We start from the raw sequence: 13,340 nt of genomic DNA, 5'->3' as shown, positions 1-13,340 counted from the left end.
AGCGTTTAATCACTCAGAGTCGAGAAATAAGTTGCCATAGATACTTCTCTTTAAGTTCCTAGGTCGAGGTCATACGTTACGAACCTACCACACTGACACACTAAAAGAATAGCTGTACCTTGTACTTTCCTACCACTGAGAAAGTATTGACAGGTTGTTCTTCGTATCCCTTCTTATAAGCGAATGATTAATGATAGTCGTAGATCAAAATATCCTCAAGGAGACATCTAGAGATTCATGCAGTTTCGTAGGTGAATTTTACATGATGCTGCAGACTTGTATCTTGCTCTGACGTTACAAATTTATACTTGTATACAACGAATTGGATTTTTTAAAAATTATTGTAATGCATTATCTAGAGACTATATTGTTTTCGAAGCAACTGATATAGTCACATTAAATGTCAAGAACTGTAGCTAGCGATTCAGAGAATTTGATAGAGCACTCTTCAGCAAGAATTGAGAATTTGCATTTATCCCGCGGACAATAATATATTTCGAGTTCTCGCTGCATCTCGGAAAATCGACGATTTCGACTCGTACGTACCTGGATCGGTGGCACCGTCTACGCGAACAGCAATGCTCGAAGATGAGAAAGAGGGGACCCGATCGCAGTAGGGACCACGTCGTCGTGGTGGTGGCAATATAAGGCCCAACGGGTGGCAAGCCTCAGCCAGTCCGTTGAACGGTATCTACACCTTCAAGGTCCGCGTCCTTGAAGGCGTCCTCGATTTTTTTGTCGTCCCGTGTGTCGTTAAAGGATCGCTGCCGAGATTTCTAGCTGGATCTTCCTTTGCACCCGACTCCCTCTCTTGCATTTTCCCTGCTTCAAAAATTACGGACGGACACATCGCCATTTTACGATCAAGTACTCTTTCAACCCTCGCTGATCGACAGCGTCGGGCAAACATCAGTTGAGCGGAAGTGATTGAAGGAGTGGAGAGATTTAGGTGCAAGACGAAAAATAAGAAGACGACGACGACGTCGAGGAGAAGAAATCATATCCCCCGAGGATCAGCATGAGGTCCTCGCTGGTGCTGCTCCTGGTAGCAGCCTTTGTCCTTGCCGGTGAGTGCCAGATTTCTCTACCAGCTCTTTCGCTGGCCGATGCCAAGGTATCGCTTCACACGTCGAGGGACCGTATATCGAATTTCTTGCATGGCGGGACGCGTGAGAGTTCTACGAGCCTTTCCGGTCATATAACGCGTGGGAGACAATTTTTCTCACGAAGCTTACCAACAACCGTTCGACTCGAACTGATTTTTTTCCATCGATTAAACGCACCGATTCTTTTTGCGCCTTTTGTATTATTTTTTATATTAATTCCTGAATCGCGTTGAACACGATCTGCGATATGATGTGTAATCTTGGAGGAAAATGCCGATAAGAAATTCTCTGGAATTCTTATATACTAATTAATTATACCTATTTATGTTAAATTATTAAATTATATTAAATAAATATATAAATATATTGATACATAAATTATGTATCAAAATTAATTAGAAATTATCTATTTAAATCATAAATACATTTCGATACTTTTTGACGAATAAAGAAATATCTTTTATATTGAAAAAGAAAAATGTTAATTAATTGCAAAGATTATACCAGATGCAAATTAATTGAGAGATATTTCAAATATATATATCACAGATGGACACGTGTGAGATCGTGCATAGTGACAGTCATTCAAAATGGCGAAAGTACCACTGCAATCTGGTCATTTGAGATTTCTTCGGTCTATTCCGGTATCTTTGATCATGAGAATAGTTGTTCTGTTTTTTTTTCTTTTTACATAAACGAGCGATATTTATAACAACAAGAAAAATAATCTAATAGTCGATCGTCGGGACGACAAGTTGCATAAGAGATTAGAGCGTGAAAGCTTCTCGGTCCGGTCGGTCCCGGATAGGTGACGTCACTGCCGTGCCCCGGTCTGGAAATAGCGCGGGTGGGGGTACAACTTTCCCCGTTTGTCGTTCCACCATGAAATCGTCTCGCAAGCCCGGGGGACTAAATGTTTATCCGATACTATTAATGACTATTTCTATAGACTGCAGATAACAAAATTCAATAAGCGCCTTTAAAAATCAAGCTTTATGAGATTGAGACATTAATTTATAATATTCTTCATTAATAATGAAATTAATTAATTGATCAAATCATTAAACGTAAATCTCGTCCTTCTTCTTTTGTGCATTATTTTTTTTAATGTAAAATTTTGTAAAAAATCAAATTTTTTTTAACAAGCTTGTTAGCGCACGATTACAAATTGTTTAAGCAATATATAGAAATCTTATAAAAATATGATCCTTATGTTAGTCCTGATTTGGATTAATTTTATTAACCACAATCGTTTAAAGAAATAGATTATATCAATCTCTGTGGTACAAAGTTTTTATTACTCTGAAATAACCACTGTCGTTTCTAACGATGCAGATATGTGAGTTGTATAGAAATTACGACAGTGATAACTCAAGTACGGTACTACTTTAATCTGAAAATTTCGAATAAGATTGATAATATCATATGCAATAAGACATTTCTGATTGTTTCGTAAAAAAAAAACAAAGTAATTTCAAAAAAATGATCTTAATGCTGCAGTGATGATATTGAATTGATATTTAGCCTATCAAAAAAAATCCAATCAATGTTTCGATCTCAAATAAAATAAATATTTTTATTTTTCGTAATAATATAATTAAAAAGTGCTACTGCAATTGTTTAGAAATAATTATATATATTATAAAACAGTAGATTTTTATTATAATATGATCCTTTCTCCAAATTTATTTTCTTGGAACACATTTCTAAGAATTGAAAAAAAATAGCCAAATTATTTGAATAATTATTTCTAGAAGAGATGAAGTCCTTTATCACATCACAAATTCCACTATCCATTTTCAGAGGGCTCGAATCGAGTTAAGCGACAAGAAGACAAGAAGGAGGAGAGTTTTGAAAATGAGATCTGCAAGGATAAAGATGCCGGCGAGTGGTTCAGATTGGTCGCCGGCGAGGGTGATAATTGCCGGGATGTTATTCAATGTACGAGTTCCGGTCTACAGGCGATAAGATGCCCGGCCGGTCTGTACTTTGACATCGACAAGCAGACGTGCGATTGGAAGGACTCTGTCAACAATTGCAAACTAAAGAACAAGGAGAGAAAGGCCAAGCCCCTGCTCTACACCGAGGAACCGCTTTGCCAAGATGGATTCCTCGCGTGCGGCGACGGATCTTGCATCGAGAGAGGTCTCTTCTGTAACGGCGAGAAGGATTGCACCGATGGCTCCGACGAGAATATTTGCGGTAAAATTTACGCAAGTTTGCGCGAAAGCGATACTTTACTCCTGCAAAACAGAAATGTCATTTAAAAAATGAGTAAATGTTGCAATTTGTAATTTTTCGCCATTTCAGACATGGACAACGATCCCAATAGAGCTCCTCCATGTGATCCCGCTGTGTGCGTTCTGCCCGATTGCTTCTGCTCGGAGGACGGTACCACGATTCCCGGCGATCTCCCGGGTAAGGACGTGCCGCAAATGGTCACGATTACCTTTGACGATGCCATCAACAACAATAACATCGGTCTCTACAAGGATATCTTCAACGGCAAGCGCAAGAACCCGAATGGCTGCGACATCAAAGCCACGTTCTTCGTCTCGCATAAGTACACCAACTACTCCGCGGTCCAGGAGATGCACAGAAAGGGCCACGAAATCGCCGTCCACTCCATCTCGTAAGTATTAACTTTATTTATCTTAACACTCTCATGTTTCTCGCTTATGCGCCATCTCCGAAAGCCATACTCCGCCCGAGATGATTACAAGACTCTCTCGAGCGCGAGGTTCCAGGCAAACCATTCATAGACTGGAAAACAGGTACACGAGCACAGGTTCCTGCGATGCATCGTCACGTCTCGCTCACGACCATAGTCATAATTGTTAAAAATCAGAACACGGTCACTACATAAAATGTTTACATGACAACTTTGGGGCAAGGCATAATGACGACGAGCGCTTCTGGTCGGACGCGACCGTCGACGATTGGGCCAAGGAGATGGCCGGCATGAGGATCATCGCCGAGAAGTATGCCAATCTGTCGGACAACAGCGTGGTGGGCGTGAGAGCACCGTATCTGCGGGTCGGCGGTAACAATCAGTTCACCATGATGGAGGAGCAAGCCTTCCTGTACGATTCCACCATCACTGCGGCCTTGAACAATCCCCCATTGTGGCCGTACACCATGTACTTCCGGATGCCGCACCGCTGCCACGGAAATCTTCAACACTGCCCTACTAGGTCAGCGCTGTATATATATAATCTGGATCAACAGTTTTCTCATATGAATATGTAGATGATAGTAAGAACGTTTCAAATGATGCTTTAAAGGTCGCACGCTGTGTGGGAAATGGTGATGAACGAATTGGATCGGCGCGAGGATCCGCAGAACGACGAGTACCTCCCTGGCTGCGCCATGGTAGATTCCTGCAGCAACATTTTGACCGGTGACCAGTTCTACAATTTCCTCAATCACAATTTCGACCGTCACTACGAGCAGAATCGCGCGCCCCTCGGCCTCTACTTCCACGCTGCCTGGCTGAAGAACAATCCGGAGTTTCTAGACGCCTTCCTTTACTGGATCGATGAGATCCTGCAGAGCCACACCGATGTCTACTTCGTGACGATGACCCAAGTGATTCAGTGGATTCAGAATCCGCGCACCGTCACCGAATCGAAGAACTTCGAGCCTTGGCGGGAGAAGTGCGTGGTGGAGGGTCCACCGGCGTGTTGGGTGCCTCATACCTGCAAGCTGACCTCCAAGGAGGTGCCCGGGGAGACCATTAACCTCCAGACTTGCGTACGCTGCCCCAACAATTATCCTTGGGTGAACGATCCAACCGGTGATGGCTTCTTCTAAGCTGCCGAGAGCGCGATCCTCTTTCTCGTCTAAGTCAAGTCCCTCCTCTTCTTCCTTCTTCTCTGTTCTCGATCATGTAGGTTTTCTTTTTTCCAATCTCGATTTGAAGAAGCATCAGTATCCTCGAAAATAACGATGAGGCATACCAGAGAAAAGAGAAAATATCGTCGTCGACCTGTTAGACTCTGGCAACTCCGCTCTAGTTGTCAATAATTTTGCTGTTTTATTGTTGAGAACAATGTATCTGTGATGATTAAGTTCTGTTCGATTAAGAACTAGAACACTACGTGGAGTCTAATGGATTGAAGACGAATAAAATGAAAGGAAGCTTTCTATCCACTTTGCATTCACAACACATTCTCTTCGACGTTGACGTTTAACTTAATTTTTATCAGAAATATAAAAAATATTATTAAAAAGATTATTGTATTATTATTCAAGAAACTCGTAAAAAAAGTTTTTTTTACGCGTACCTCGTTATCAGATAATTAAATTAACATTCATCATACACCAGCAATCTGTGATAGACTCCCGAGAGAGAGACGGCGTTCTCGAAGCCCTCGAGGCGACGATGACGATGACGACAACGAGATTCGCGCGCATTCCATTCGAAATCGGCATAAAAGCAAGCAAAACAAAATGTCGCCCCACCCGATCCCATGAGGAGAAATCGCGGATCCCCTTCGATGGCGGCGACTGGCGATCCGCGAGTGGGATTCCGTGTGTAATATAATCTGTGTCCCCTTCTCATTCCCTCTTTCTTTCTCGAACCTCTGATTTCTCGGCCGATATCGATCTATCGGCGAATATGAGTCTTCCTTTAATCCTCTCCCCCCCTCGACGGAAGTAATACACGAAGGCCGCCAGATTAATTGTTCCCCGATTCGAAGTGTGCCCTTACTTTTTTAAGGGTTCCGCCGATCTATATATATAAATTTATATATATATATGAAAATTAAATATTGTATATGTATATTTGTAAAAGTAAGTGATACTACCAACCTAGCGTTCTCTCGATGTGAACCTTTGAATAAAAAATTCTGAGAAATCTCACACACAACGCGGTCTGTCTCGTTCTTTCTTCTTCCCCTTGCACGCGCTCGTCGTATTATTCATTACGATCGTTCGATAATGGAATGGAAAGTGGAGTACGCTTAGACCTCGCAAACTTGACCGCCAAACCGGGTCAAGATTCGTTTCTAAAATGCAAGGCAAGTGAGAGGACGGACGTTCTTCGTTCATTCGTTCGTTAATTTTCTCGCTACTTTATCGTTGTCGATACGCGATCGATCGTAAGGACACCTCGTAAAGATCAAAGACACCAGTTTCTGAATGTTAATCGGGAATTAATAATGTGTGTCGGAAAGAGCGCCGGAAATCTCGTTCAAATCGCGATCTCGCCGATCTATCTTCTTTCTCTCTCTCACAAAAAAACGAAAATTTTTTTTAATCAATTTGCGTCTGTTCGATGTTAAATGTCCCGATGTGAGATCGCAATGCGTGCCACACATGCATACATACATCGCGAATACGAGAGACCGATGTTCGATTTATGAGATGACGAAAACCTCATTCCGGTTTCGTGGTTGCTCTGAAAATCTCGCTCGCGTGTCTCGGCTGCCATCCAGCCGCCGTCGCGGCCTTGATCTGAATGCGATGATATTGATGACGCGAAGAATTAAGAAAGACCCGATCCTCCCACGCTTTAAGAAAACGCCCCAAGAAAGCACTCGGAATTTCGAGAGCGTCGGCGATAATCCGAGCGATCGTTTATCGATCCGATTGTGTCGAGAAACCGATTGTATTGTCCTACCGATTATATTTGCATATTTTTAACTGTCGGTCGTGTTTCAGCATAATTACGTAATTTTTCTTTGATTATTACTATTATTAGAATAATTTGCAAACAATAAGCGTTACTCTAAATCCATTGCGATACGAATGAAATTTATTGCTCTTTCACATCTTTTTCTCACAATCGGCAATAATATTCTACGAGATATTTCCGAATTCTTAACAATGCTTAAATTTAATATTTACGTATCTTTCCTTACCCATAATTTAAAAAAGTTTGCAAAGTAAATAAAAGTTTGGAATTTCAAATCGATACAACTCGAGACGCAGCAAATAAAAATACATCCTGAAAGAAGAAGTTCTTCCATTCTTTCTACGCCAAGAATTAAATCGCGATAAAGCGAGAAGCGCATTCACAATAGCTCACAATGAAGTAGATGATTCTTGAATGGCTCTTCGCTCCTCCTGTCTTAAGCGGTTATCAAATTTGCCTTGCTAATTAAGGCGGATTATACAGCAGGATTATGCCGTTACGGCAGACGTTGTCGGGAACAACGTTAGCATACATTCGACAATAATGCAGGACGTCGTTTTGCCTACAAATCGTTTCCATCACGCCTCACTATCCGCCAGGAATCGAAGAAAAAGAAAGGATTCGAGCGGCAGAGAACGGCAGAAAAATAATGATAATCTCGTGAAATACCACAAGCGTCGACTGGCAACGATTGCATTCCGATGCAGCCACTCTTTCGTTGCCGTTTCATCGCTTCCACGCGTCGAGACGAGCTTAATCAACGATAGCAAAGGATATTCCATCGTTAATTCCAAGGGAATTCTCTCTATCTCCCCCCGAGCAACAGGTTTCTCAATCACAATCGTAAACGATAGATTACACATGATTAACTGCATATCTTTTTTATTTTCTGATCCGCTTCTTAATTTTAACGCTATTATATTCAAAATTAGTGTATATTTGGTTGTATATTGTATACGATAAATTATAACAATAAACGCGACTGCAATTCTTAATCACAATCGTAAACGACAGATTACACATGATTACCTATGTATCTTTTTTATTTTCTGACTCGCTTCTTAATTTTAACGCTATTATATTCAAAATTAGTGTATATTTGGTTGTATATTGTATACGATAAATTATAACAATTAATGCGACTGCAATTGTTAATCACAATCGTAAATGACAGATTACACATGATTAACTGCGTATCTTTTTTATTTTCTGATTCGCTTCTTAATTTTAACGCTATTATATTCAAAATTAGTGTATATTTGGTTGTATATTGTATACGATAAATTATAACAATAAACGCGACTGCAATTCTTAATCACAATCGTAAACGACAGATTACACATGATTACCTATGTATCTTTTTTATTTTCTGACTCGCTTCTTAATTTTAACGCTATTATATTCAAAATTAGTGTATATTTGGTTGTATATTGTATACGATAAATTATAACAATTAATGCGACTGCAATTGTTAATCACAATCGTAAATGACAGATTACACATGATTAACTGCGTATCTTTTTTATTTTCTGATTCGCTTCTTAATTTTAACGCTATTATATTCAAAATTAGTGTATATTTGGTTGTATATTGTATACGATAAATTATAACAATAAACGCGACTGCAATTCTTAATCACAATCGTAAACGACAGATTACACATGATTAACTGCGTATCTTTTTTATTTTCTGATTCGCTTCTTAATTTTAACGCTATTATATTCAAAATTATTGTATATTTGGTTGTATATTGTATACGATAAATTATAACAATAAACGCGGCCGTAATTCTCAATCACAATCGTAAACGACAGATTACACATGATTAACTGCGTATCTTTTTTATTTTCTGACTCGCTTCTTAATTTTAACGCTATTATATTCAAAATTAGTGTATATTTGGTTGTATATTGTATACGATAAATTATAACAATAAACGTGGCCGCAATTCTTAATCACAATCGTAAACGACAGATTACACATGATTAACTGCGTATCTTTTTTATTTTCTGATTCGCTTCTTAATTTTAACGCTATTATATTCAAAATTAGTGTATATTTGGTTGTATATTGTATACGATAAATTATAACAATAAACGCGACTGCAATTCTCAATCACAATCGTAAACGATAGATTACACATGATTAACTGCGTATCTTTTTTATTTTCTGATCCGCTTCTTAATTTTAACGCTATTATATTCAAAATTAGTGTATATTTGGTTGTATATTGTATACGATAAATTATAACAATAAACGCGACTGCAATTCTCAATCACAATCGTAAACGACAGATTACACATGATTAACTGCGTATCTTTTTTATTTTCTGATCCGCTTCTTAATTTTAACGCTATTATATTCAAAATTAGTGTATATTTGGTTGTATATTGTATACGATAAATTATAACAATAAACGCGACTGCAATTCTCAATCACAATCGTAAACGACAGATTACACATGATTAACTGCGTATCTTTTTTATTTTCTGATCCGCTTCTTAATTTTAACGCTATTATATTCAAAATTAGTGTATATTTGGTTGTATATTGTACGATAAATTATAACAATAAACGCGACTGCAATTCTTAATCACAATCGTAAACGACAGATTACACATGATTACCTATGTATCTTTTTTATTTTCTGACTCGCTTCTTAATTTTAACACTATTATATTCAAAATTAGTGTATATTTGATTGTATATTGTACATGATAAATTACAACAATAATCGCGGCCGCATTTCTCAATCACAATCGTAAATGACAGATTACAGATGATTAACTGCGTATCTCATGGACCTAAGAATTCATGGACGGAGCATACGCTACTGATTAGGGCAAGGGAGGTACAAGTTTAGCGGTAAGGGGACACCAGGCGCAGATCGAGTCATTTCGGTTAAACTCGGTATTATTCGGCTCGTGTTTTGTTCGATTCCGTTCGACTTTCGACTTGTGCTTTTCTTGTGACAGCTAGCCTGCAATTTAAAGTATTAAGATAATACAATTAAAAAGATAAATTTCTTAATAATGGGTTATTGTATTGTACCTGGATGCAATAACAGAAGTTCTCAAAAAAGAAAGAATTGCGAGCAATTAGAAAAAGAAGATAAAAATCAGAAATATTCATTTCATTTGTAAGTAAAACTTAATATATAAAATTTAAGTTATTTTAATTCAATTTTTATAAATTTATTATTTGATAAAAGGATATGTTTATAATGAAAATAATACATAATTTTTGTAATTTTTTTAGATTACCACAGGATGTAAATAGGAAAAATAAATGGCTCGAAGTCCTTTATTTGAAAGATTGGTGTCCACCAAAATCTGCAGCCGTGTGTTCCGCACATTTTAGAAAGGAAGATTATGAATCACATCTGGAGTGTAAAAGATTAAAGAAAGATGCTATTCCATTTGTACATATAATATCACAGTTTAACATAATCAGCAAAAATATATATATCAAAAATGTATCATTTTTAAAGATATTTTAAAAACGTTAAAATAATTGATTAAATTATTTTTTTTTAAATCATTGAAAATGATTTCTACTTATGGTGTATGTACACTGCCCATCATTAATACGTTTTATTTCCCTAGGAAGTTTATATAGGATATGTAACATATCCTATATAAACTTGCTAGGAAAATGGAACGAATTAGTGACGGGCAGTGTACATTCTGTATAATTTTATATTAACAGCTTTATTTTATAGTTATTTACCAAAGAAGATTCAGAAAAGCAGAATACAATTCCTAATGTTGACAATTCAAGAAATTGTGACATTGGTTAGTATTATCTACTTGTATTATACATTTTATAATTATCTATGTAATAAATTGCTTAATTATCTCTCTGTTTACATATAACTCTCTATTTACATATAATAATAATATATTATCTAATAATAAAAGTAATATTTATTACAGAACCTAGTACTAGTATTGGAGAATTACAACAAAATACTCTAAGAATGAAGCATCGTTCAACAAGTATTTCACCTGAACGAATATTTAATTCTCCTACTAAATGTAGGATGCGGAAAATTCATGCAGAAGAATTAAGAAGTTTGAAAAAAAAATTATATGATGTGAATCATAAATGGACAAAGATGAAAGAAAAACATCTTACTTTAAAAAATATGATAAAAAATTTACAGAAACGCAATTTAATTACAGAAGATGATTCTAACGTTCTTCAAAATCTACAAAAAGGTATAAAAGAATTAGTTAAGCGTCAAATAAAAAAACAGCAATGTTTGCCTGTGTCTAAAACATACAATGCAAGCATGCGTCAATTTGCACTAACTTTGCATTATTATTCACCGAGGGCATATAATTATGTTCGTTCAAAATGTTTAAATTGTTTGCCTCATCCGAAAATATTATCAAAATGGTATTACTCGATTGATGGTGAGCCTGGAATTAACACAGAAGCATTAGAGGCCATAAAATTGCATGTTCGTTCCGCCTCATATAAATTGCTTGGAGCTTTAGTTTTTGATGAAATGGCTATACGGCAGCATGTAGATTATTCTGGGGATAAATTTATTGGTTACGTAGATTATGGTTGTGATATAGAAACTGATACAACAAAACTTGCAAAGGAAGCTTTAGTTTTTTGTGTGGTGTGTATAAATCAATCATGGAAAATACCAATCGCTTATTAGGTCCATGGCGTATCTTTTATTTTCCGATTCGCTTCTTAATTTTAACGCTATTATATTCAAAAATAGTGTATATTGTATACGATAAATTATAACAATGAATGCGACTGCAATTGTTAATCACAATCGTAAACGACAGATTACACATGATTAACTGCGTATCTTTTTTATTTTCTGACTCGCTTCTTAATTTTATCGCTATTATATTCAAAATTAGTGTATATTTGGTTGTATATTGTATACGATAAATTACAACAATAAACGCGGCTGCAATTTTCAATCATAATCGTAACCGACAGATTACACATGATTAACTGCGTATCTTTTTTATTTTCTGACTCACTTCTTAATTTTAACGCTATTATATTCAAAATTAGTGTATATTTGGTTGTATATTGTATAAGATAAATTATAACAATAAACGCGACTGCAATTCTTAATCACAATCATACACGACAGATTACACATGATTAACTGCGTATCTTTTTTATTTTCTGACTCGCTTCTTAATTTTAACGCTATTATATTCAAAATTAGTGTATATTTGGTTGTATATTGTATACGATAAATTACAACAATAAACGCGACTGCAATTCTTAATCGCAATCGTACACGACAGATTACACATGATTAACTGCGTATCTTTTTTATTTTCTGATCCGCTTCTTAATTTTATCGCTATTATATTCAAAATTAGTGTATATTTGGTTGTATATTGTATACGATAAATTACAACAATAAACGCGGCTGCAATTTTCAATCATAATCGTAAACGACAGATTACACATGATTAACTGCGTATCTTTTTTATTTTCTGATCCGCTTCTTAATTTTAACGCTATTATATTCAAAATTAGTGTATATTTGATTGTATATTGTATACGATAAATTACAACAATAAACGCGGCCGCATTATTTTTCCTTTGTTCACTCAAGTGTCTATAATACGTTTCATAATCGGTGGCAAGTATTTTTATATATATATGCTTGGTGTAAATTCTTTGTCAGATAATTTCTCTGCGTCACGCATGAATGGGAGGTCCCACCCACGATCAAGTGCCATTTATCCACGGAAAGAATACCGATAGTTTTCGCAACAATAAAGGCGGCATCCTTAAAATAGCTCCCTGATAGCACTCATCGATCAACCTTTCTCCACACTAAATATTTAATAGAAATCGATAAAAATTTCTATACAATGTCGAATCAGTTAAGATACAATTGCAACTGATGACTATCATAAATGGCAAACATTGGAAAAGCGTTTAATCTTTTAAAATATTTAATAATTATGAGTTATTTTAATAGATTACATTAATCTTGATTTATTAGAGAAATATTCTATTATCCAATTTTTTATATCAAGTGAACCTTTCTTTCCAATCAGTCAAAAAATTTCGTTTTACATAAATTAACTGCTCTTAATTAAAGGTAATTTAATGGAAATGCATACAGCTAGCTTAATGATCGAATATGGAAAGACGACGTTGGTTTCCTACGTACCGGGTAGGACGAATTTTCTCTTCTACTTTGCTGTAGAATGCATTACCTCCCAATAAAATACAACGACGCTAAACGACAGCCTGAAAATCTCGCGTAAGCGAAAGTAGAGAAAGCTGCGTATCTCGTGAAGCCACGAGCAAGGCCGCCGCTGTTTAAAGATGAAACACGCCTAACGGCGCCATCCAGATGGCAGAATCACGTGCGAGCCTTCCAGATGGGCCACTGGGTATTTATTAATCGCATGTGCGCGCACCAGATCGATTATCTTCGAACGTAATAAAAATTTCATGGACCCTGTGAACGAGGTCCCCTATCGTTAGGTCCCGAGTTTATCGCTTTCATAAATATTGCGATATTTTTTTCCAGTTCGACGTATCTGTATGCGATTATATAAGAATGTTTAAAAATATTTCGTACT

General features: G+C 36.5%; 2 protein-coding genes across 4 annotated transcripts; both read left to right on the top strand.

Annotated features, from left to right (window-relative positions):
* Positions 1-657: 657 nt before the first annotated feature.
* Serp (chitin deacetylase-like protein serp) lies at positions 658-5,979 on the top strand. The gene is made up of 5 exons (XM_083101852.1): positions 658-1,067; positions 2,910-3,308; positions 3,417-3,738; positions 4,001-4,300; positions 4,391-5,979. Exons 1-5 carry the CDS (start codon positions 1,019-1,021, stop codon positions 4,917-4,919), a joined length of 1,599 nt encoding a protein of 532 aa, XP_082957978.1. The 5' UTR covers positions 658-1,018; the 3' UTR covers positions 4,920-5,979.
* Positions 5,980-10,014: 4,035 nt separating this feature from the next.
* On the top strand, positions 10,015-11,679 carry LOC145973392 (uncharacterized). Of its 3 annotated transcripts, XM_083102729.1 has the most exons (4): positions 10,015-10,136; positions 10,469-10,541; positions 10,683-10,967; positions 11,083-11,679. In XM_083102729.1, the coding sequence occupies exons 1-4, from the start codon at positions 10,119-10,121 to the stop codon at positions 11,112-11,114; spliced, it is 408 nt and encodes a 135-aa protein (XP_082958855.1). In that variant the 5' UTR covers positions 10,015-10,118; the 3' UTR covers positions 11,115-11,679. The 3 variants fall into 3 exon arrangements, 1 of the variants encoding a protein (XP_082958855.1); XR_014439424.1 differs by having other exon boundaries at positions 10,015-10,168; positions 10,683-11,679; XR_014439423.1 differs by having other exon boundaries at positions 10,015-10,222; positions 10,683-11,679.
* The last annotated feature ends 1,661 nt before the right edge of the window (positions 11,680-13,340 follow it).

The sequence above is a fragment of the Camponotus vicinus genome, unplaced genomic scaffold, assembly GCF_025532165.1.
Source record: "Camponotus vicinus isolate PSW18456_S1 unplaced genomic scaffold, iyCamVici1.0 SCAF_6, whole genome shotgun sequence".
In the NCBI taxonomy this organism is placed as follows: domain Eukaryota; kingdom Metazoa; phylum Arthropoda; class Insecta; order Hymenoptera; family Formicidae; genus Camponotus; species Camponotus vicinus.
This window is presented reverse-complemented; position numbering and strand designations above follow the sequence as displayed.